Below are 26,699 nucleotides of genomic sequence, written 5' to 3'. Positions count from 1 at the left end.
TCAGTACTCACGGTCATTGCACTGAGTGCCCGTGTACGAGGTCATGGAGCAGTCGCAGGTGTAGTTCTCCCACTGCTGGATGCAGATGCCCATGTTGGCGCAGGAGTCCTCCTGACAGGTGGTGCTGGGACCTGTGGAAGTTTATCACCACACCCATCAAGCAAACACACACACAAATAGACAAGCACAGAATTGGGTTTGTTCCCTTATAAACTGAGCAGATCTCATTGAATGGCCAGGATTGGAACACACTCATATGTACAAACATTTGGTGGAAACAGCGATTAAGATCATTTAACTTCTATCGTTTAGCTTTAACCTCCACAGTTTGTCTGGACAGGTGACGAGTGAGTGTCAGGTGTTCCTACTGGTGCCTCACATCCTCTTATCTGCATCCCCTTTAGGGAAACTTATTTCTAGGTTGTTAATGGTGTTTTGTGCATCCTCACAAACCACAGCTTTGAGGCATTTTTTGTTGCTGGCATAAAGTAGTGAAAAGGAGGCACCTTCAAGGTACACAGAGATAATGGTGAGCCATTAATTGTTTTTCCCCATCGGCGGGGGCAGAACTTAATTACACTCTGTCTGTTTCATCCACTTTTCAATCGTGTTTATGTGAAACATAAAAACCAGGAATTTATTTTTCCTATAAACATAAGTATTTTTAAAATGGTGCTTAAATTTTGTGTGGGTGGTGACTTACCTGATAAACGGATGCTTTTTGCTCTGGTAAAGGACTTATTCAGGAGCACGTAAACTGATGATGAGTTGAAGGCGGTGTGCAGTTAGAACATATCAGTGACTTACACTCACAACTCCTTCTAATTCTGGTGAATGATCCGCTGATCTGGTTCAGGATTTCGGGATTTTTTTATGGGATCCATGTTGCTTCAGCTGACTCTGCTCTGTGTAATGTTTGCTAGCAGCGCAGTATCACCATCTAGTGGTGGGACGCAGTATTGCTGCAACCTAGTAGTCAGTAGAGTTCTCAATAATGGGCTTTGATAGGAGCTGATTGAAGAGGCACAAATCCATGTGATGAAAGCTTGTAATGAAAAGCAGGCAGAACATGACATCACACTTTAATGGCTGATAAATGATGCATCCGAGCAAAGAAAGAAACCAAACAAGCACACATAAAAATGAGATCTTAGAATGCCATGGACGGACCAACAGATGTGATTGATGAGCTTTTATTTTGAAAAATAAATAAATCAACCATTACTGTCTTGCAGCACATACAGTTCAATGAATAACATCGTTATCAAACCCATTGAGATTGTCACAGCGAGGAGGACGAGTACACAGAATGCTCTGTTTGGATTCAAATGAAACATCCACAAACACATTTATTAATCTAACATGGAGCTCTGGAAGTTAATGTTAAAAAAAAGAACAAACGGTACAATCAATGTCCGACTGAATGATATGGCAGGCATAAGAAAAACAGCAGTACAGAAAGTGGTTTGCATGCAAACAGGAGCAGGTAGTGGACGAGGCCCAGAACCTTCAGAGGACGACAAAAACAAGCACAGAGAAAACGTCCGGCTCGCACGGGAACGTGGAAACTTTTTGTCCAACATTTGCTCGCTCATGCAAAATGTTTCAGAAGCCCATTTTGATGAATCTATAAGCATGAACAATAAAGTCGTAAAGCAACACAAAACAAATAAAAACTGTTGTGAACAAACTGTATGGACTGGAGTCTGAGTATGGCCTGATGAAGGGTTTCAAAGCTGCTACAGTCTGAGGTCATGGCTTGGTGTAAAAGAGTTTTTTCTCTGGTAATTGACCCTTTGATAAACCACAACAACAGACAGCTATTGTCCGACCTATCTTAAAGGGAAATTCTTGTATTTTCAAACCGTAGCCCTATTTTACATAATTGACCTTTCGCTAAGCCCCTCCCTTTAACGGCCACTGTCCAATCCTACGTTAGCAACCGTAACTAGGCGCAGGAGATTTCGAACATCGATTAAAAACTGTGGAAGACTGCACTCGCAGCTTAATCCATCGAAGATCAACAAAAACTCCTGTGTGCTCCAAGGTAAGACGCTCACTAACTTGGCTAGGTTAGCATGTTAGCAAAGAAAGACGGTTGAATATGAATTAGAAGTAAATCCAGATCCAGTGTTTGGATCAAGCCCACAATATGCGAGCAACATCCTGACATGCTGTAAACAAAATGAAAAAGTGGGATCATTTAGTTTTGTGAGCTATGGGCTAAAATATATTAGATAATAAAAGTTACAGGGAGTCATGACGAAACATTAGCTTAAAATAAAACAATATATTGACTCACCCTGCTGCGCAAGAACATTGTTGTTCCTTTATACGATTGTCCTCAATGAATTGACAAGACGTGTCAAGAATTGTCTCTGATATTTGGAAACTATTTTTTGCTATTATTTCCTTTTGAACATCTCTCACTGTTATAGTTGAAAACGCCATAATATTTACATGTTGGTGCGAAAGCTTGACAGGCATAGCAACAGTAACCAAGGGGGACGGGACTTAGCGAAGGGTCGATTAGGGTCTTACTCCACTAGATTGCTTCAGCCAGCAGCTGCCAGACAGGCTGTAATGACTGCTTGAACCAGAAACAGCAGTGACACTGCTTTCATCTCTCTATCACCAGACTCCATTGACAAAAATAGTAATTTTACCTCGCTGACCATGTGAGATGCTTGTGCTCTGCTGCTTTGATCTATGGGTTTGTTTGTGTTATTAAGTAACTTTGGTGATCTAAGTGGAAAGTTCTGATCCAGCAACATGTTTTTGTAACCAGTGTTGGGGGTAATGTGTTACAAAGTCATCTGTTCGAGTACTCAGATTCTGATTACTTTTGACGTAATGCGCAAGTCAAGCAATCCATTACTTTGTTACTTTTTCATAAAAATGATCCCCTAAGCTCTGATTCTGTCTGTCTCCTGGTTCTTGGCAGGTCGCTGTCTACCAGCAGAAGGTAAACACAGCTGTGTCAGTGCGCATGTGTAGCTAACTAATTCAGCTAGCGAGCTGTCAGAGAGGACAGCGTTTACTTTGTGGAAATATTCACATTATTCTGAATGTTTGGGTGAAAGGGACGAGAACAACATGACGGTGAAATGTAAGCTGTGTCTGGAGGAGAAGTGCTCATCAGTTGTGAAGAGCTCGACTTCAAATGTGAAGAAGCATCTGCAGCTAAACACAGCTCCACAACCCTGGTGGGACTAAGAGCCTGTGTTGTATTGTTGTCATGGAAACAGCTGTGCCTAATACTGTATGCCTCTGCCCAGTTCACTGTCAGACTGTTAGCATAATAAAGAGCTGTAAAGGTTATACTGTGTCTGTCATTCCTGTTATCAGGCTGCAGAGTTACAGATTATGGGCCGTAAACGAGGCGATGCAATGATGGTAGAGTCGATATATTCAACAAGTCGCAAAGGGGGTTTAATTTTTGATAAGACAAAAGTAATCTAACGTGTTACTTTTCTCAGAAGGTAACGCAGTAATGTAACAAGTTAATTTAGTTATGTTACTCAACACTGTTTGTGACACACCATTAAATACAAACAAACTGGTCGAGTTAGCTGTGGACCAACGACCTCCAGTGACTCTGGTGCCTATGAAAGGAATCGTAAACAGCTGTGTTTAGTGTCAAAAAGAGAGAAATTTAATCAAAGAACAAAAAGATAAATGTCTGTATGGATCAATTCCAACATTGTGAGACTATTGGAATAACGATATGATGTGTCAGTGGCAAAAAATAGGAACTTTTAGTGGATTAACTTTGGTGCAGGGATTACGCTGCAGCCATTACACCACATCTGTCAGCTGCAAGCAGAAGCAAACAATTGGAGTAATTTCTACTTCAAATTATGTAATAACACAACCTCGGTTTAAAAATACCAGCATTTTTATTAATAACTGGGGCTTAACGAGAGATTTTAAAAGTTACAATTTACTCTGTGAGTGAACCTATCTCTGTACACTCACATTAATTCCAGGAACACACCAGAACCAGACACTTAAAGTAGGAGCTCTGTTGAACTTGTTTTATGTGATGATAAAGTTTTGGACTTAAGACTCTAAACATTCACAAAATTCAGAACAAAAAAACGAAACTCTACAAAAGCACAGAGATAAAAATGGAGCACCTGGCAGTATTTTCTGTCTCTGCACTGGCACAAACTGCTCTGACACTGATGTGACGGCACCGTAGCGGGCGACCAATGTGGTCGATAACATGTGTAGGTGAGGAGGTGATGTTTGGCCTGACTCTAGCAGTGTGTAAGTGAGGCAATGAGCATAGTTAATAGGACGGAGGGACTCCCATATGGATGCAGGGCGGTGGAGCTACTGTTTGCATTGAGCAGGAAGAAAGGGCTGCTGGAGTTGGAGTTGAAGTTTGTGTTGTAGTAGTTTAAATCGGGCTCGGATCGGAGTGACGGTGTACCTTCACATCCGCGCTCAATCTGCCCGCTGCGAAACAGGGCGTCGTTCAGGAGATCGGGCAGACGACCGTTGAGGTCCACCGACGCCAAACAGCCCTGGAAGCCTTCTCTGGAGGCCACCAGTTTAGGAAGGCTGCCGTACATGCCCGGTCCCAGTCCTGCGATGAACAGGTCACCTGGAGCGGAGAAAACACAGAAACACTGTCGGACTCAGGAGGATATTAACTTAATGTGGCTGTTATACACTCTTTCTTCATTTATGTGTAGCTACATTTACATGAAGCCTTACATTCAGATTATTGTCAGTTCTATAGCCCAAACAGAAGAAATGTTGTTGTTCATCGGAACAAACATTCCAACTGCAAACCACACCCACACACATTAGCTGTGTCCCAATCCAGGGGCTGCAGCCTTCGAAGGCTGTCTCAATTCGAAGGCTCCTTCAGATGCGGACGACAAATTTCTACCCCGGCCACGAAGGATAAATCGGGTGCATCCTTCGTGGCCCATCGTATCCCGAGATGCATTGCGCGGCAATTCAAACGAGATGGCGGACTTTTAAACGACAGAGGAATACACTTTAAAATGTAATCGTTTCTGGTTTCAACTCAATCGAATAGCTAGTGTTACACATGTTTAAGAAAACGAAGGGGCCCTTTAAAATAATAGGTTAACTTACGCTAGTTAGTTATGCTAGCTAGTTAGCCCGCTAGCTACCTGTTGCTAGGCGACAGGAGCGGCATTTGGTGACTTAAGGGTAGACCAGACCCTCTCATTTCAGTACCACTTTAACGTCTACGCAGGCTATGAATGGAGCACCATCCGTGGACCGCCTCCTTCGAAGGCTGGGGCCCGTGGATTGAGACACAGCTATTCGTTCATGTGTAGAAGTGTTGTGTTTCTTTTAGAGACGGGAGGTCCGACTCTTTTTACTAACTCAAGTTTGTATGAGTCACTCAATAAAGAATTTGGTTTTCAAGTCACTTGAGTCAGTTACCCAGAGCTTGAATCCCCCACCGGCCCAAGCACCCATAGAGCATGCGCACTAGAGACTTCCATCGCCCGATCGGGCTAACCTCCGCTTTAGCACTCCGCTTACATTAATGGAGATTAGATAGACCTTCTAATTGTTTTTGGATCTACAGTAAGTGATCAATTTCTGATTGTTGAGGGAGTCATTTCGCAGGTTTGTGGCACTCGTTTTCACATCATTGTGCAGAAAAAGTGCGTTTTGTGCCATGCTGTGTTGGGTACTGAGTTGAAACAAGCGCTATAGTAGGTGATGCTTATACGGTGGTCTCGCCTAAAATTCGCAGTTTGCAGTGGCTGGTAGCGGGTAGGAGGGGTGAGTCAGTGAACGAGTTAGTGTAGCTGAGGACTCGTGACTCCCGAGTCAGTAAAAAGAGTTGTTTGTTTTGAACATGTGACTCATGAGTCGCAAATCACTAGCTTCTTATAACAACTGCTTAATTGGTGTCACACTGGCACAGTTTTCTGATTGGTCAGGACAAAACACAGACAAACCTACAGAGTGTTTTCTGCTAATAACATCTGTATAGAACAAGCTACACAACATTCCTTAATTAATAAGCTATAGATATTAGATAATAATCATCATCATGTCTTACATGTTTTAATAAAACACACTGTGAGACCTTGTTTCATACCGACTGATCACTGCTCCTTAAGCTCAAGAGGAAGAAGACACAAGTCCATAAATGTGGTGGTATGTTAGGGAGAAGCAGCACACTGAGAAACTCATGCACTCCCTGAATGCCTCATCAGTGAGTCATACCTGCATCCAATTAAAGACCAACAGAAACTCTGTTTTTGATAATTAACCCATTTTGCTGCTGTTTAGGTCTCCTCACAAACTTGATGCATTAAACGAGCTCTCACCAGGAGTTATCCGATTCATCCTATGTCTCAATTTTTAGTCATTCAACAACTGAAACCACAGAGGCTGTATAAAAGTGGTCACACCTGGAGATATAAACACTATATGTCCTTGTCATACCTTTCAGGTCGAGGTTCTTGGCCCCGTTGATGCTCTGACTCGTGGCCGTAGCGTCCACTTTCAGTGTGTGGGTGTTGCTGTTGTCTCGGGTGATGGCCACGTTGTGCCACTGGTTGTCGTTCAGCGCTCTGTCACTTTTGCCCTTGATGAGGTTTGGTCCATTTCCGAGGTCAAAAACGTAGTGGATGTATCTGCAAGAGAAAAAATACAGAGAAGTTACATCATTACATTCACAGGAAACCTTCAGCCTCCTATGTGCTCAAACTGATGCTGTCCACCTGCTGCTGTTCAGTCTAATCTGCACTCTGGCTGAGCTCTGTTTGGGGATTGTATCTGCGTCTGTCTGCGATTTAGTGCTGGCAATCACTAGGTCACTAAATCACTAGGTAATGTTTTAATCTTTAAAGGCTTTTTTTCCTGTCTTCTGTGGCATGATGCTAGAGGAGGAGTGAACCACAGCACAAAGGTTTTGGTCTGGACAGCTGAACAAAGAGCTTAAACTCACAGAAAAGCTCTGACAAGCTCAGAGTAGCTGCAATTCTCTGCAGGCTAATCCCTACGAGCTACCCCTCTATCATTGTCTTTATTTTTCATGTACATTTGATACATTGTATGCATTGAAAATATTGATTATGACCGCTTAAAGTGGTAAATAAAAACTGTGACTACTAAACTTTATAGGTTACAATGTCCAAAAGGTTGACGAGCATCCTTTCAAAACAAAACGTACCCTTTAACCAGTTCTACAGCGATGAAATCATTTCCATCTCCAGAGTTGAAGAGAATGAAGCCGTCTGGCGAGGTGGTCTTGAACTGGAAGAAGAGGTGCATGGATGTGTAGGCCTGCAGGGTGGCCAGGCTCAGGTAGCTGTTTTTGGATTTGAAGGTGACGGGATCCGCGATAATGGAACGAACTCCGAAGCGAGCATTGAGCTCGCAGTAATCAATGTCACCGTTCTTGCAGAGGTCGATGTAGAGCATGCCGTTAAATCTGAAAGGAAGGGAGAAGGGATTTAAAATGATAAAAAAATACGGTTCCACTTATTCAAAAAAAGTCATCCAGGAATAACTGCAAGTAAAGATTTGATAAGAGTCCAGTTAATGCATCGCTCCATGTAATCCTACAGCCTGGCAAATATTTGTTTTAAGAAGTTAAAAGCCATATTAACATTTGAATGTACGCATTCAACAAACACACAGCATTAACTCGGTCATGTGTTTCTGTCATTGGGACAAATATTAGTCCAATATTAATGTTACACTCTGTTTTGGTCTCCTCCACCTCCTGATTTCATTCTTGGTGTCTCATTTTTTAACATTCCTCTTCAGCCACTCAGTAAATGTATCTTCTGTACTGGGAAGAGCACTGAGACCAAACAAAACAGTTAATGTTCTGTGAAGTCAAAACAATTCTCCATATTATAGGCGACCATTTTCCTCTTGAGATAACCGGGGTTGCAGCCTTATCAAAAAGTAATGTTGTACTGCTGTGTGTCATGTTGCAAGTCGTATAAATGTATAGCATTTCACTGCTTCCCAACCAATCAGCAACTGAAAACACAAGTGACACTGATAATCTGGAGGGACATTGGTACACATTTAAATGTAAACCAACATGTTTGATAACTTGTTAGCTACTGTTAGACATTAGCTTTCAGCTACTTTCAAGCCAGTGTTGGGGGTAACGTGTTACAAAGTAATCCACCAGAGCTCCCTGATTACTTTCTGGTTGTAACAAGTTAATGCCTTAATTCTGCAGTCGCAATTCAAGTAATCTGTTATTTAGTTACTTTTTCATGAACAGTGATCTGTTACTGGGAAATAAATCACCGTATTTTTTTTTTTTTTGTCACCACAAAAACAATTCTCTCCTCCTTCTTGGCAGGTAGTTGCATACCAGCAGAAGGTGAAATATAATGTAATGTAAGCTGTGTCCTTGAATACACCAGTTTGACAAGATCACAACAACATTTGAGCTTTCCAACCGGAGCATGACATTAGGAGAAAACCACTGCAGCGTGGGAATGGCAAATAGTCATAAACAAGCAACAGAATTTTGTAGAGCTACAAAGTTTGTTGATAACACTTGGTGGATTTGTTACCTTGTCATTGCAATAATTGCTTATATGAAAAAACATATAGTGTGTGTAGATTTTATGAGTTACCTCAGGCTCTGCAGATGGCCGATGAAGCTGGACGGGATGCTGGAAACAAATCGCCGCTCCGTCATGATGCCCGTTTCGATGTTGTGGAACTCCAGACGAGTGTGGTCGCCCACCATTTGGCCTGAAGACGGGGAGGGTGGAGGGGATGGGTTGAAAAGAAACACAAAAAACGAAAAGAAAAGAGAACACTGTCTGACACTAACACAAAAGGGCTGATTTAAGGAGAAAATTACATTAACAGTATTAGATGGATGCAGACTGTCACTACATATCTACATGCTGTCTTGTAGCAGTATATATATATCAATGATCTCTACAGCAGCACACCACAGCATGGTGTCATAACACCACTGATAAGGCAACACTAAGAACATTTCTTCAAGCATGGACCAGGTTGATTCAGGTAAGTACCTTCTGCTACATCATCGTCAACCGTTAGCTTGTAGGTTTTGCCGCGGCGCACCACACGCACTGTATGCCATTCATTATCATTGAGCTTTTGCCCGGCATACAGGGTCTCCGGTCCCTTGCCTGAGAACAATGGTCAATCACAAAGTTAAAGACATCCTGAAGCTAAAACCAAACCTTTGTTTCCCACCAGTCAGCCTGGAATCATCGGCAGAAAGTCTACGAGCAGCTTAAGAAGCCTGAAAGTGGCTTTAAATGTAGTTTTCAAACTTGATCATTGGGGAAACAAAGGTTTGGTTTAATCAGTGAATTACACAGAAAATATGCAAAATATCCTACATCTGTAATTTAATTATGATAAACCTGAGCACTACACTGCAGAACAGAGTCATGGCTCTCAGAGAAATGCCAACTATATTCTGATCTTTGTTTTTACTCATCATGATGACTCATCTAAATCTTTGACTGTCACTTTCTGACCGTGAATAAAAGTCAGAAACATCACCAATATTATCATATATTTGATATTGAAATACAGAGCTATGCTGCATATTTCTGGAGTCTTATCTAAGTACTCAGTCTCCTAGGACAAACCTTAATCTAGTCATTAAAGAGGCACCTAGTCATGTGACTTTTTGGATCGGACTTTGGGTTTGGGACAGGACTGTACACAATCAATTAATCAAAACTATATTACACATACTGAGTGTTTTGTCTACTTTTGTTTCTATATTTGTGGTCTGAAAACTATTGGATACTAGAAATCAAAATAAAGGTGTTTTAACAATTGATGCACTGGAGGTCAAGAGGTTAATAACTGAGTGAATTTAGCTTCTGTTCAAATCAATCAAATTCTGTCTGCCCTGTGGATTATAATTCCGTATCTTATATTAAAAGGTAATGAATACTACTGTTACCCATAGACTGTATTTAAGAAGTAGTCGTAGTCGAGCCAGTGTAGAAGTGCCTTAAACCTGCATTCTATTAACGGCCTGCAGGGGGGCGACACGTCTGGTTGTAAAAACAGGCAGGTTGTATAAAAGTCTATGAGAAAACAACCTTATTCCTCATTTGATTTATTACCTCATTTATCTGCTGAGTTTTTGTTCTCACTTGTTAGTTTCAAGTCTTCAATACAGCATGATTTTTATTTTGTAAATTATGATTAAGAGTGAAATAGACTATAAAACATGGTTTACTTTAGGGCGTGGCTATCTTGTGAAACATACATTGCTTAGCATTTAGTTGTTCTAAAAGACACAAACTACAGACGCACCTTGTGCTAACTGATAAGGTAACGTTTGCTAACCCCTCACTCCTCTCCAGCTCCACCTTCTTATCCAATGATGGCCACTTTTCACCATAAAATATCAAGATAGGGACGTATGCAAAAGATTGTCATGGTGTCTACAACCACTTCTTACACAGTCTGTGCTCTTATATCTATATTTTTGCTAAGTGAAGTTTATTTTGTAGAAATGATTTACTGTAACATTAATACTGTACACAGTGCAAAATGGTGCCAGTTGTGTTATTTTTTCTATAACAGTATATTGCTGCAGATAGTAAAGCAAAGTGGTTGATCTAAAGAGGAGTTAAAATATAGTAATAAACACAAATCCGGACTCATTCCATTTGACTATTTCTGTTAGTTCCTGTTGAATTATGGGTAGTCAAACCAACTTATCCTCCACATGATAGGCCAATAGAAGAAGGTGGAGGGCGCTGCAGGACTCACATTTTTAAAAGACACATTTCCTTTTCAAACAAACAATCAACATAGAAAGCAAAATGAAACTTGAGTGTTAACTTACTGGAGTTACAGTTTATCCTGATACAGTCTAGATGGGGAAGAATAAATGACAGATGAAATTGCATCCTTCAAGGTTACTGCTGCAGACATCCAAAAACAAAAAGTCCACCCTTCCGGGGACGCACACATGCAGGGTGGCAGCCATTTTATTACTTTGTTATTTATAGTTAACTTTACGCCAAATTAATATGAAATAAATTATAGATTTAAAAGACTTCCAAAACACATAATTCATTTGTAAATAAAAGAATGCATGGAATTGTCGGTCATAGAAATTGCTGCTTTTCTGGAGCTTGTGCTCTCTCGTTACACATATTACCAAATTCATTACTTGTTTAAACATTTAAACAGAGTTTTTACAGTAAAATGGCCACTTAGGGTACCAGCTACATAAGTACCAACCCAACACTGACTGTCTTTAGATTTAATTATTCAGATTAGAAAAGTCAAAGTCTCTGGCTCCAAAGCCTCCACACCAGCCAGGTGGTGGCAGACATCCATTTCAGAGCCATGGATCTTTGAAAAGTCAGGAAATACAGACTGATATTGTTTGATTTTCCACTGAAATAGCAAAATAAACTAAATTTGTGAGATATACAATGATAACCTGATGTATCTGACCCACTGAGGCCAGCTGTAAGCAGTGAGGGTTGGTTTACCATGTGACTGGTGGTTTCATGTGTCGTCAACCGCAACAGAAAAGTGGGAGCAAACAGCCGCGATCCAATCAGCACCAGCACCATGCAGAGGCACAGGAACCCCAACCATCAGATTAGGAGAACTATCCTACAGTACAACTATGTGTGCCGCTAAACTAGATCAGAGGCTAGGTCTGTAAATGCTCACACTTACAAATGACCTGTAGAAAATCAGGCTAACAAATCACATAGGCACTGACCAATTAGAGCTGCAAACATTTTGGCTCAAAACTATGGTATTTATTTCAAGAATTAATGATACCAGTGAGGGATTCATTGGAAAGGGGCTTGGCAAACCAGCTAATGCTAACGCTAACATTGCTTAATTTTATAATTTTTACTAAACAAACTGAATATTAAGGATATAAATTGAGGTTTATGACTCAATTTTGTGAGATTCTCAACATATTACAACTAGTAGCGTTTGAAAGTTTTTGGGGTCGCAGCCAGCTGTAGGTTTTGCTGGGCTCTGTTCTCGGGCTGTTCGCCTGACGGGCCGCAGGCTTAAGGCCTTTGAAGGGGTGAATACCATCTTTTGACAGCATGATGGGAAATGGAGTTTGACAGGTTTAACATAAAAGCAAAACACTGAAAAAGCATAGACTTCCATTAAAAGAAAAGACACCATCATCAGCAAAGAAATGAACCACCGATAAGAAACAGGAAGGTGACGGAGAAATTTCTTGATGTCAGACAGAAAAATTAGAGACAAGTAAAGTTCTACTAATGTCCTGTTAAAGAATGGACCGGAGATCAGTGGGCATACTTAGTGAAGGTAGAAAGTCACAGCACACTTTGTGTTAAAAAAAGACTTATAGAAAGAGACGATAAGAGACGTAAAGCCCAGTATCTGTACATCAGAGAGTTCTGCTTATTGTGCTGTGACTGTCTGAAATGTTCTGTAAAAAAGAATATGGACATGACTATGGTTTGTCTGTTTCAAAGATGGGCCAACATGTTTACCATTAGAATAAAATAAGTTATGATTGTACAGCCTAAAATACTATCAAGTCAATTTTCAATTCAGTTAGCAGTCTGTGGTTATCTGTGTGCTCAAACCGCACACCCATGCAAAAAAGATCAAATCTCTCTTATCTAAAGTTTGTAGAAACCTTCAGAGGATCAAAGTGATGATAAATGAGAAGCACATAAAGATAGAGAGAGAGTGACAGAAGAGGAGAGGTCAAACTGTCTCATGGTGAGGGTGGAGTTGTGGAGGTGTGGAGGCAGATGGGTGGGGTGGTTGGGTAGGGGGCATACGATACCTAGGTTGACCGTGAGTTTGACGCGACTCCCATCCAACTCCAGCCTGAGCGTGTCGGCTGAGTCTCGGGAGGTGGTGGCCATGAGGATGCCGTAGGCCCGCTGGGAACGGAATCGCAGGGAGACGTCCTCCGCCTCAGTGTGCATGATGTTCGGCATCACCACCTTCATGTACATGCTGCCGTCGTAGGAGAGGATGGAGGCTTCTGTGTGAGAAAGTCGAGATCAAAGAGAGGTGTTACTGATAGTGCAAGTGAGGTTGGAGTAAATGTCTTCAGCTGGACGCAGAATACTTGATACTTTGTGCAAATATTCAGTTGGTCATGCTAATGGCTCTAAGGTTGCAGTGACGGTCAGTTGGCCACCTCTTTGATCCAGACCATGGCAGAAGTAACCTGCCTCTGGGATCCAGGGCAAACACTGGCTTTAATGCCAGTTATATACCACCCCCTACTCTTGGTGCAATGTTTAGAGTTCTTCTTTAGCTATCAGCTGTAGAGGCCGCTCTGCCTACTATAGCTGCATTTCAACGCAGGAAGAGTCACCAGGGACGAGGAACCTATGGATGAACTCAGTGTGTTTCCACCACAGGGACCAGTTTACAAATTCAGTTCTGGGGACATTATCCCCCCGGGAATTCTTTCCAAAAGTACAGGAACTTTGGGGTTGCAGCGCTGACTGTTTTGGTTGCTCGAATACTACCAAAGAATCAAACAGATGAACTGACAACCAATCCAGGTCCTGTTCAGCATCTATGAGCATTTTACTGAAACCAGGATCAACAGAATCTCCTTCTTGGCAATGTTGCACAGAAGATGAAGAAGATGCCTGTCTGTTGCTACATGTGGTGCCACCATTGTTGTATAGTTTTGCACAATGACTAGCTGACTAATATGCCTACTACTGATATGCCTGATCCTTTGGGAGAACAACAGTATGAAGTAACCTTTGGGTGGAAACACGATGCAGCCTGATACACCCCAACATAGATTTGATGGACATTGACATCCATCCATTATCCATACCGCTTATCCTGTTCAGGGTCACGGGGAGCCATTCCCAGCTGTCATTGGGCGAGAGGCGGAGTACAACCAGGGCTTACACATAGGCAACCTTTCATGCTCACATTCACACCTACAGGCAACTTTAGATTCACCAATGTACCTAATGAGCATGTCTTTGGAGAGTAGGAGGAAGCTGGAGTACCCGGAGGGAACCCACACATGCAAGGGGAAAACATGCAAATGCCTATGTTCTTCTTGAGGCTGACCAGTGTCCAGTTTGATGAGCTGTTAATTAGGATCAGTACCTACTATCACCGCCAATTCTTCCTGCCCGCTGTCCGCCATGTTTGTTTACTCTAAAGTCTTGTTAAGACCAGGAGAGATTTAGTGAGATTTGCAGCTGTGAGAGTCGGACTCTGGTTGTTGGTGAATGAATCTGTCAGTGTGGTGTAGTAGTGTTCAGGTAAGATTTTGAAAATCTTTTAGTTTGGGCCTTTACTTGACACCCTGTCTTTTATTGACCTAGTTTCCACAGTCCCTCAGGGTCCCTCATTTGCTGCAGGGTTGGGAGCCAACCCGCTCAGATCCTCGCTAACTGAGCAGTTAGCTTAGCATCTGGTTTTTAATAATTAATGTTAAGATAAAAGCATACATAAACTCAGGATGGGGTTATAATTTACTGTCCATCACTGTCTTCACTAAAAGTGTTTTTTTTCAGTCTGCAGGACGTTAATGTATCTATTCCCCTCCCTCTGTCATGCGAGTTATATCAGGTGAGACTGCCTTTCTGAAGCTTGGCAACCAATCAAAGTGACAACCTGACTGTGACAACACACAGAGAAATGTGAGAACAGTTGCAGCATTTTGGCAGCGTTTTAACTGACCAGTGAATCACCACTTATGTTAAATCAAGCCAACACAACAGTGTGGAAGAAGCAGAAAGAGTGAGCTACTATTACAAAGGCTGCTTCCCCGGCCAACAACAGCTTATCCCTGCCAAAACATGAAGTCGTACAGTGAACGCCTCATTTCTTTGGCTCCAGGAGTTTTCGGATTAGCCATCCCACATGGCTCGTTTTAGTCTGTGTCCTCATCTGACTGCAAAGTGTCCACACACTCCTCTCTACTTCAGATGGGCTGTTCCACCCTGCTGTGACTGTCTGCTCGTTCTGCCCGCAGTGTGAAATAGAGTGCTTTCAGAGACATGTGGATGTGTTGATAGCGGGGAGAGAGAGGAAATCGCTGTGCTACATTCAAATACACACACACACACACACACATACACACACACACACACACACAAAGAGCCTTTCTATGCATGGAAGAGTGTGTGTATGACATGCATTTGTGCTGTGGATGAAATTCAAATGTAACAACCGAGTAAACTGAGGACGACCGTGAGATTCTGCAGAAAGCTCCAGAGAACACGGCGTGACCCTTGGCTTAATATTGTTTGTGAAACATCAGTATTTCCTGATCAATACTTTTGCACAGTTAAGATTATTCATACTGATGGGTTACATAAGGTTTAAACTTCAAAGCCTCTTCATTACATCACAGGAAACATAGCCAGTAGTAAACTTCATCAAGAGCTTATCTTAATTAATCAATTAATTAATTAAAGGTGAATCATGATTGCTGTTTGTGTTTCTGCTCACTGTTTGTTGTTTACTTATTTTTTTGATGTTGTATTTTCCAAAATGACGTTCACCATATTCACATGGAGGCCATTTTCCTTTGAAGTCATGCTCAGGGCGGGAAGTTCAAACGCTGTCATCAGCAGGATAATGTACCGTCGTGCTCCAGGCCACAAATCATAAATCACTTTCTGCACATATTTTATATAATATTGTTTTTATATTTTTATTGTTTATTTAATTTTCATTTATGCTGAAATGTTTTGCACCAAAACACGAAGACCAATTCCTTGTATGTGTAAACCTGCTCGGCAATAAATCTGATTCTGATAAAATCTGCTTCCAGATCGATCGGCAACTGAAAAGAGCTCACATTTCTATTAGCTAGGAAAGTACGTTCCCGTTCTGATGTAACACTATGAAAGGGTAAAGTCAGGATTGCACAATTAATCGAACATTGATCCCGATCAGGATTTTGTCTTCTGATGATTAAATAAATAAACATGATCGAAGTTAAGGCGTTTGAAATGCTCCACCCGTAGAAAACTCTTTGGCGCATCAAATCAAGCGCGATGGGGTTGTCTGCGGCCTGCAAGACCATTCAAGTTACGCCCCCCTGCTACAAGACACGCCCCCTGTTACGAGAAACGCCCCTTTCTTTGAAGTTGATGTAAAAGCGGGAAGGCGGAGCAGCAGGCTGGCAGCGTGGAGGGATCGAGAGAGCGCTGAGTTTGCTTTACGTTCGGCCGTTTCTGACTATTAATTAATAAAACACACGTTTTGTTGCACCTACCGTGGAGACTGGTGGAGGGTGGAGGGAGTTGGCAAAGCAGTACGGGGAAAAAAGACAGGAAAAGAAAGAGCAAGAGCAATTCGTCGCATGAGTCAGACGAAGGGAGGAAGCAGCGGGGAAATCCAAAGATGATGAGGATGGAAGGGAACCAGCCAGAGGAGTTTAAAGTTATTTTCAAACTGAACGAGGGTCGGGCAGGTTTCAGCTCCTTTAACCCGATTCGGTTGGCTCAGGCACTGAGGGAAGAGCTGGGCGAAATCATTAATGCAAGGATCCTCGCGGATGGGAAACTGCTTGCCTGACAGTAATTAGTTACCGTATACGAATAAAAATAAGGATTTGATGAGTAATTTCCACTGCACATAGAGTAAACAAATATATAAAACATATCAATTTAATGTTGTGATAAACTATCATATGCAAAAACTTTTTTTTTTTTAAGTCACAGGTTGTTTTGATCCGTCAAAAATTATTCTTCATTTTTTATGTAAATTCTGTGTTTTATACGACGAGGAGGGTCTTTGAGAAAGAAGGGGGCGTACCTTGTTACAGAAGCTTGAATGGTCTTGCAGGCCGCAGACGGACTCAATTGAATCAAATGCTCCCTAAACTAACAGCCCCTCCCCCAGGGGGCGATGGAGAGGTTTGGGCTTCACTATTGGGGGAGCTGGCATGTCATGTGATGAGCGCCTACCTTGCAGCAGCAGTTTACAATGGCAGAGGAAACAACAGAGACAGTCTGAGACAAAGGGCTGCTCCCCTGAAATGGCTCGTCATCGATTGTTTGGAGGTGTTTCAGGTTTAGGCCGAGTGAAGTTAAGAAGAAACAATAATCAGCAAAGAGGTCATGAAACAAAGCAACACGACTAACTTGTTGAAGCAGCTGAACAAACAGCACAAAGTGCAGCATGATGAGTGTGTGAAGGCCGAGAGGAAGAACGAGCTGCTCCCCGTCCTCCAGTGTCAAGTCAGACATCCAGAACAGAGACGCTGTGCAGAGGCACCCTATCCAACCAACTCCCAAAGACATGCTGAAATTACCCATGATGCACCAAATTCAGGTAAAGAACCTGATTTTAAGTCTTAGGCTGTGTTCAAAATGCCGTACTACATACTAGATGCTATATACTGCATACTGCGTTCGGCGGTAGTCTGTAGTATGGAGGAGGATTCATTTTGCTACGCCAGGCGGACGTAAACAATAACCGCCGCTTCTTTAGCTGTAGCGCCCCCTTCTGCTGGAATGCTGCTGCGTAGTGACGTGCGTATCGGGCGTAGTGATACTGGATTTGTCAAGAGAGAAAATAGTGCCAAAAAAGGGCGCAGTATATGAAATCGTAGGATGATGATTTTGTGTTGAAAATGGATCATTATCGCCTGTGTGTTGTTTTGTCGGGTAAAACTTGGTGAGTAAGCTGATAGCTTTGCGTCCACTACACTACTGGCAATATTTCATACAACTTGGTGTCCAAAAATCCGAACTATCCCTGTAGCCTTCATGAAGCGTCAGACAGACACCAAACACTTTTATCAAAGTACTGCCAATCACGTTTATATTGAAATAACTATCAAAACCCCTGAATAAAATATAATGAGAACTTAATATTAAATATAATAACAACAGCAGCAAATTAAGACGTTATTCACATCAATTTACAGGCAGGTGTTATAGATGCTCAATGAGGCGAGCAGCAAAGTAGTGTCCGACTTCATGACTCCTCCCCCGACTGCAATCGGCTACTCTCGCCTGAGCCGGCAGTCGTCTCGAACGAGCCTAATGTAAAAGTCTGTGGACGTATAGAAATGGCCAGAAGCATACAGAGCACAGTGGCAAACGAAAATGACAAAGCCAGTTAATATACAAAAAGCCCAATGCTATCAAGTATTAGCTCATTTAGGTGCTGCTCAGGTGCATTCAAAAAGCAGATCACCTTGAGTCTCACAGATTGTTGACCTTATACAAAAAAACTATCCTTTCCTTCCATATCGTACTCCTCCTCTCCATCCCTCCATCCCTCAGTCTATCTTTACTCTCATCTTTTACATCCTCTGTCAGCATGGAGTCTTTAAAGAGCTGCTGGTTCTCCAGCGCAATAAAAAACAGTATCCGCTGTGATTTCACGACTTCATTTCACTGCATTAGAGAAGAAGAAAAAAGCGAATGTGTTGAGTCTGCTTTAAGCTCTTCCTTTCTTTAATGATCCTCCAAAATCTGCTCTAATCTCTACATGTTGATGTTCTTCTCCTTTCACAGCCCGTCTCTGCTCGGCGTCTCACATCCATCCACATTTGAAAAGCGAGCCGGCTGCTGTTTCCCTGCACTCCGCTGGGATCAATCACAGGTGATTATTTGTGCTGTCACACAAACTTAATATGATAAATGGACCAATAATATGCTGAGACATTATGTGTCCTCTAAATGCCCTTTGTTGCTGCAAGGATAGGCAAGTGCAGTTCTACCCAGAAGCCACAGGGGGGCGACACAGCCCGCCTGTCTGCTTTGAGGATTTGTAGAAGGTAAAGCAGGAGGAGAGGAAATAGAAAGAGGTGGGGAGGAAACAGACACTAAACGCTGCATCAGGAAGTGAGTGCCTCCAAACTAAAGAAGGCCGGAGTGTAGAATAAGAAAATGTACAACAAATTAATAATACATTCCACTTAATCTTAATCCTTAAAAATACACTTACCAGTTAGTCATTTTGTTACCTTAAAGCTCCTGTGAGGACTTCGATCTGGTTATGAAGCTAACTCTAAATGACGCCTCTATATGACCTACAAAAGTGAACAAGACCATCAGGAAGAAGACTGATTGTTCCTGTACAGTTATTTTTAATGCCTCTTACCGCTGCCACTAAGACTGTGTCAGACCAAGAGAATAACAGCACGCTACAGACACAGCGAGATTCACAGTGAGTGACACGGCTGTTAAAAGAGAGCAGAGATTTTTTTGTCAGAAAACACTACATGTACAACTGTGCTAAGAGCTGAGAGAGAACTAAGAAGCATGCGTCGGCACAGCCAGTCGAGAGGCTGACAAAAATCAGACATTTCATTAAGTCTTAAAGGGATAGTTCAAGCGGGGTTGTATGAAACAACCAGGCGGCCAAGCCAATGTGGAAGTGCAAAAAACTGCAGTTCCTCGAGTGTCCACTTGAGGCTTCATGAAGCCAAGAAATAACATTACAGCAGATGGGAAAATGTCAAATTTTACAGCAGACATAAACATGTTTACAGCCTTGTACAAAAAACGGTTTTGTTATAAATAGCTAATGTTATTGTTCATGATAACTGTACGGGGGGTTAATTTTGTCTAACTCACCTGTTTTAATTATATTAAGCCTTATATCATAGGGGCGGGGTCACCTGATTGACAGGCGGATACTGCTTGCTGTCTGCCAGACGTCAACACAGACACACAGACACTGAGCTTAACTTCACCTGTTTGTGTTATTGGAGCCTTTTGAGGATTTTTATATTTTTTCTTTTTTATATTTTATTTTTATGCCTTTATTTAAGAGAGAGGACAGTGGATAGTGGCAGAAATGAGTGAAGAGAGAGTGGGGATGACACGCGACAAAGGGTCAAGGGTGGGAGTTGAGCCCGGGGCTGCAGCATCAAGGACAACAGCTTCTGTATATGGTCGCCGATTTAACAGCTAAGCTAAACCAGTGCCCCAAAAAAATGTGTTTAAACACATAAATTATTTTAACTGTTGGATGTTCAGATCGTTATTTTTATTCGTCCTCATGGCAATAGCCCAAAAGGGACAGAGCATTTGCTGTTTGAGCCGTGGAACGCCCTGCATGAGGAACTCAAACTTCCTACATCAGCATCTTTCTTTAAATCACTTTTGAAGACTTTTTTTATCGAAAGGCTTTCTTGGTGTTTTAATGATTTATTTTCTCTTTTAGTCAACCATTGTTTTAAGCTGTTCTACTTTTATTCTGTTTGTCTTCCTGTTTTATTCCTACATTGTTTTGTGTTTTATTGTGGGGATTTTATCTTTGTATTATTATTACTTCAGGACAAGATCAGCAAAGTAATAAAACGTACGGCTTTGTCCACAGGGGGCGCAAAAATGACCGCCAACCGCAAGTTCCTCACGGTAGCTTTAATCTCTCCTTTATTATCCTTTTATTTTGAGTCATTTTAGGAATAACTGAAAAGCACCCAACCAATGGGTGACGTCACGGTTTGTTTGTGCACTTCTTCTACCTTTTAAGGCATCTACCTAGCCTGTGTGAACGATGCTGGATTCAGTAAATCAAACGGTCCATTCACAGATGCAACAGGTTGTTTTTGTTCCTACAATCTTGTTTTTATGTGACAGAAAAGACAAAATAACTCCTTCTTCTTTTTGCCGCAGCTTTTCTTGCATTTAACTCGGCCACACGGCATTGTACAGTAAATTATCTTACAACATAATAAGCTGTGTTTATGATATTTATCTTATTTAATTTGTTCATTCAAGATAAAAACTCTTCTGGTGGACTGTACACAACTTCATCCACCTCATACTTTATATCAATGATGTGGAGACAAAATCAATGCAAGTGTGTGATCTCACTTCATGAGTGTGTTTACATGCTGTTCATGTGTCAATCCGTGCTCTGCAGCACATGAAATGTGTGTGTGTGTGTGTGTTTGATCACAGGGATGCCGGCACTGATGTCTAATTGACAAGGTGTCAGATTACAGCACGGTGAGAGATACACAATTTAAATTCTCATTACAGCTCTGAGCTGAGCTGTCAGATTAACTCTGACATGTCGTATTTCTTGGGTGTAACTGTGTGTGTGTGCGTGTGTGTAATGGCGTGTACATGAGACGGTCTCAATAGAGTGTGTCCAAAGGATTGATACACTTAACGGACTGACCTTGCCATGTTAACACCGCCCAGGAGGAGACCTTTATGTACTTTGTTTGGTGTGAAGATGCTGAAAATCTGACCACGTCACTTTTGTTTCGTTTTTCTTGCATGGACACGTTCGGTCAGGAACGCAGCAGAAACCATGAACTCTCCAGACTCGGTTTACACTTAACACAAACTTAAGATAAGGGGACATTGTTATCTTGCAATACTTGGTCCTCGTGTGTGTGTGTCCACTATAATCTCTTCTTGTTTCAGTTTATCAATGCTGAGGACCAGGCCTTTATTTGAAACACACTTTCATTGGAGAAGAACGTTATCACGTTACAGTGGTGCAGCGTTGTTTCCTCGAGATAAGGAGGTAAATAAGTCGAGGGCTGCGGTCGAAAAGTGGTTAGGAAGGTTCCTGACTGAGTGGAACGACCCGGAAGTGTTTCAGTGTCAGCCATGATAAGAGCAGTTCGAATTCTGTAAATGATAAGGAAAGGAGCTTCCTTGCTTCCTTCATTGTCTCCTTTAGGAAACACTGGACCATCCTTTACGAAACGAGAGGAGAAAATAATGACCCACAATTCCTTGTGGCAGCAACATTTAAAGTGACGCACCTTGTGGCGTTCATGAAAACACACATCTACATGACTGGATTAAAGAGTTATTTTCATGCAATAAAACTTGTGCTTCATGTTGATCAATACGAGGAGGGTGAGAAATGTCACCTTTGGTAACTTATTCCTTTTTTATTCCAACCTCCAATTAATCAAAGAATAATTCCACCTGTATTTGTATCTCTACCGTCACATAATACAGATTAGTGTCATAAATGTGCCCACCATAAATAAATATTCATCTGTGACAGTGAAGTGTGTTAGATTGCAGTTTTGTGTGCTGTACACACATTACTTACAGGCTCATCGTAAGACAGAGCAAGTGTGGACTAGGAATATTAAAGGAGCAGTCCGCCCCTGAAAAAGCCAGTGTAATAGATACAAGCAATAATATTTGAAACTGACGCCATAGCTGTGGAGAAAGTTGTACAAACGGCTCGTGTTTTTGCCCATTCTACATTCCTACAACAACCAGCATGCATTGCGCCCCTCCCTCTGAAAGGAACGGCCCAGCGAGAGACGCTGGAGTGAAATACTACTGTTTCACTGCAGGCAACGGCTCAGAGCGGGACAGAATCTGAAATACAACGAGAATATACCGGTGGATCGTCTAAAACATCTTCAGGTCTGCAGTCGACATTTCAAACCTGATGATTCTGAACGAGACATGACATCGGAGCTGGGCGTCCTAGATTGAGGAAGTGTAGTTTAGTGAGCGCCCTGGCTGGTTTTTCAGGGCCCATTGGAGTAGTGGATAGCGCCCTCCAAAGGCACAGAGAGACATTGCATTTTTTTCCTACCATAATAGCATTAGCTCTCCATGATAGCATTAGCTCTCCATGATAGCAGGATAGAATTGAGGTTGGAAATTTACAAAAAAGATAAAAGATCAAATAAAGATAGAATAAGATCTTATTATAAATAACAGAAACAACAAAACAATACGATTTTAATCTTCAACAGGCAGCAGAAGTTTGAAGTGCATGTTTAGGATGTTTACACGCTAGAACCACGAGACATCAGTCACATCTGCCCAGTGTATCGCGGTCGTCTTTTCCTCACTCCTTTTGAATTCTCCTCACCTTTCCTGGAGCTCTTGATGTTTTCCATCGAGGTCAAGGAAATGTGGTTAGGAAAAGACACAGTGGGTAATTTTTTGGAGTTTTCGGGTCTTGAGAAAACAACTTGAAATTACCATAAAATTCAGTGTGTAAGACGCACTTTTAATACATTTTTTAATCATCTAAAAAGTGGGCTGCGTCCTATTTACTGGTGCGACCGATATACCATTATAAAATGCAGAGAGAGGTATGTTATTGTGTTAGTGTATTTTACCCAGATGATGGCGCTAAGATCTAGCTAAAGTTCTTGGTTGTGAAGTGGTGGCGTCGCATCTCCACATTAAACTGTTTCAGGGTCCAAGTCGCTACAACGTCTCCTATTTAATATGCCGCAGCGCTGTTTTGTGTTTCCTCGCTGTTTTAAGTGAGGAAAACTTGATTGTTGCAAACGCTTCGTCACAGACATGCACCGTCATGATCGCCGGTGCAGCCGCCACCGTCAGCTAGCTTTTACGGTACTCTTTATCACAGGAAAACAGAGTAAATAAAATGTATGGATGCATGTCCGCTTAAGGCTTCCGTAGCTCACATTTTCCTTAACTTTTGAATGTTAATTTAATAAACATCCTTCACCTGTCCGTGTTATCAATCCTTAGTTCCACAGTATAAAGAGTAATAGAAATACTCTGAACTCTATCGACTGTTCTTTATCTTAACACTTCTGTTGTTTGAGCCAAAGCTGTGATTATTTATAACCACACCTTCCTCTGCTCTATAATTCAGTGCAATTAGACCTACAGGTGAGAATATTCATGCCAGCAGTAAGAGCTGTGATATACTGTGTTTCTATAAGCCACAATATATTCTCCACTCCATTACCTCACACGTCATGTCTCCGAGCTGCAGCACTTTATTCTGCCCGACAAATTGGCTGAAGTCAGAGCCAAAGACAAACGGCTGATAACAGCATGCAGAACAGTAAACATCCACTCAGTAAGCAGCAGCGGTGCCAAGATATAATGGCTGCACACGCACACGCGCACACACACACACACACACACACACACACAGCGAGTACTCAGGTGATGTTTTTGGCCACACCTTGAAGTGTCAGCTGAAAGCACGGTCCTCCATCAGACCAGTGTTTCATATGATTTCCTTTATTATCTAAAGATGCCCTGAAGGGAAATGTAGCATGAAGCAGCTGCGTTCACACATACTAAGAATAAAAAGACGAATAATAGCATTAATGAAAAAGATATCACGCACCCCGACTATCTCCGGCTCCTCATAATTATATTTCAATATTTCAGTAAAATATCCCCTGCAGAATAATTCAAGGTGAAATGTACACCCTGTATCAGATTGACCCGCTGATGACCTACAACTTTTCTTTCCCAAAGTAAAAATTAGATTCGGCGGAAATTATCATCCAGCGGCTCACAGGATGAAGAAAGAGAGAAACTGCTGCGCAGAGATACGATCGGAAAGCTGTTATTTGATATGCTAAAAAGCAGTCGGAGCAATTTGCGGGGGTTCTGCGGTGTGTTAATTAGTTCTAAACTCTGATCAGTCTTTAATAAACCGTCTGGACACCAAGACAGGAAACTGGTCAGGAGGGCAGAGGAATGTTCGCTCGCAGACAGCTGGGTGTTGCAACGATGCACAGACTGCAGCAGGTCTGGGATCTGCAGCCTTAAAAAAAAAAAACAGGTACATTCACGTTGAAACCACAGACTATTTAAAAAGATGGCCGACATGGCGAGGTTTGTGCACAATGGCGTAGGATGTGTTTGACGTGAGCTCCCGCTAAGTTCTATTTTTAAGTTCGATTTGCAGAGTGCAACCCATCCTGTGCAACGGTAAACTGTCTTTGAAAACTGTTTGAGAGCTGTGTAGGCAAGCTGACGTGCGAAAATGGCTGCAAAATTGTGGAAATTTAAGTATACAGAAACCCTCAACACGAGGCCCATCGCCTCCTCAGACCGGAGTGCCACCGAGAGCCCAGGTAAAAACAGCCCACCCACAGCGGACCCTATCAACATGGACGTCACAGGTTTGAAATCATATATCCTTCTCCCACTCAAAGCAGATATCTTAGCAGTGATTTTATCAAGACTGAGTTGCAAGCGGTGAAATCCGAAATAATGAACAATACAGCAGCGCTCAGCTCAGAGATCAACAAGGTGAAAGAGAACATTCAGGAGGTGGAGGGGGCGCTATCAGCGTGGCTACCCTAAAAAATACAGAGAGTGAGTTGAAGGCAGAAATGGCTGGATTGAAAGAGAAGTGTGAAGATATGGATGGAAGGATGAGGAGATGCAACTCAAGAATTCCAGCTCCACGACTTCGGTTGCTAAGCTGCTAGCTGAGGAGCTACGCATGGACAAGGAGCCGCTGGTCGACCGCTCACACCGCAGACCGGGCCCAAAGAAACCTGGTTGGAAACCTGGTGTCACCGTTGCCAGACTACATTACTGCAAGGACTGTGTCGAGGTACTGCGCCGTGTCGTTTCAATGGGGAGCCAGTCACCATTTTTCCTGACTAAAAGTGAAGCCAAACCCTCTCTATCGCCCCCTGCTGACTGGCTGCAGTATAGGTCATAAAGCCCGCCTCCTCCATGTTAACAGATGGGACATGAGTCAAACTATAAAATCAAAATACACGTCAAATACATTTTTCTCAAACATGGTTTCTGTCATTATAGTTAGTTCTTATAATGCTGATTTATGTCCAAGTGTTCCGTAACGTTACTATAAAGGGTTCTGCTTACAAGTTTAGTCTCTTTGTCTTTGGAATGTGTTGAAACATTTTCATCCCATTGTAACTCCCAACTCACCAAGAACAGTAGCTTGGAACAGCGGACCAACTCTTTAAAATGTCCTCTTAATATTTTGATTTGCCATTGAGGTCAGGAGTATGAAGGTTGCAAAAGTTCCTTTACGACGAAAGAACCTCGGGTGAATTACCGTAAAATTTGGTGTACAAGAAGATCTTTTAATACATTTTTTTTCATCTAAAAAGTGGGCTGCGTCCTATAAACCGGTGCGTCTAATATACCAGTAAAGTGCAGAGAGGTATGTTATTGTGATACGGTATAATCTAGCTATAGTTGTCAGTTGTTAAGTGGTGATGTCACACCTCCGCATAAACTGTTTCCAGGTCCGAGCCGCTCCAGCGTCTCCTATTCAGAATATGCTGCAGTGCTTGATTGTTGCTTCGTCCCGGACATGCACCGTCATGATCGCCATTACAGCCGCCACTCTCACAACAATCAACGTTACCGTAGGCTGCCAGCTACCGCACCGGTTACTAATTACTAAACCCAAAGCCTGATCTGTTTACAATTAACCAAGCAGGTCTGGTGCTTCAGCCGAACCCAACTGTTAGTGTTCTACAAAATAAACCACGTGTTAATTACTGCTGCTGCCCGAACACACAACATGTGAAACGTTTGTTAAAAAGCTTTAAACGAAAGTCAAACTGGACTCTGCATATTTATTACTGCTCGGCTGCAGAGACGTGCTTGGCAAGAACCGCAGACGGGCACCTTGTTTGGCATATTTTGAAGCTTAGGACCACTGACCAAGCTGTGTGTGTGTGTGTGTGTGTGTGTGTGTCCGTCCGGTAGGCTGCCTTGCTGGCAGTAGAAGATAATGGATTTGGACTCCTCACAAATAAGGACATGACTAGCTTTGGCTGTAGAAAAAAAGCTCACTCTTATCCCGTCCCCTCTGTTTTATCGTGTTCCCTTCAAGTAACTCAGCGTCCCCTTCCCTCCATCTTTGATCCTGTTTCTCTCTTTAAGTAGATGAGAAAAACCCACCATGGTAACTGTGATAAGACAACAAAAACATAACAGGTAAGTACTCTAAAACTAAACCTGGACACCTCTCTTCGATAGGTTGGGCAGATTTGAGTTTATGCT

General features: G+C 42.2%; 1 protein-coding gene across 1 annotated transcript in view; it reads right to left on the bottom strand.

The window, feature by feature from the left end:
* The window catches only part of LOC138591653 (neurexin-3a-like), a 97,402-nt gene that overhangs the window by 43,712 nt on the left and 26,991 nt on the right, over nucleotides 1-26,699 (bottom strand). Inside the window, 8 exon segments of the mRNA XM_069662306.1 lie at nucleotides 12-131; nucleotides 4,439-4,612; nucleotides 6,454-6,644; nucleotides 7,184-7,444; nucleotides 8,619-8,739; nucleotides 9,030-9,149; nucleotides 10,841-10,867; nucleotides 12,803-13,006. Of these exon segments, the coding sequence (XP_069518407.1) occupies nucleotides 12-131; nucleotides 4,439-4,612; nucleotides 6,454-6,644; nucleotides 7,184-7,444; nucleotides 8,619-8,739; nucleotides 9,030-9,149; nucleotides 10,841-10,867; nucleotides 12,803-13,006 (1,218 nt within the window).

The sequence above is a fragment of the Semicossyphus pulcher genome, unplaced genomic scaffold (assembly GCF_022749685.1).
Source record: "Semicossyphus pulcher isolate SPU_LCO1_2020_fin unplaced genomic scaffold, fSemPul1.0.p SCAF_14, whole genome shotgun sequence".
NCBI lineage: Eukaryota > Metazoa > Chordata > Actinopteri > Labriformes > Labridae > Semicossyphus > Semicossyphus pulcher.
The sequence above is the reverse complement of the archived record's forward strand: the minus strand, read 5'-3'. Positions and strand labels throughout refer to the sequence as shown.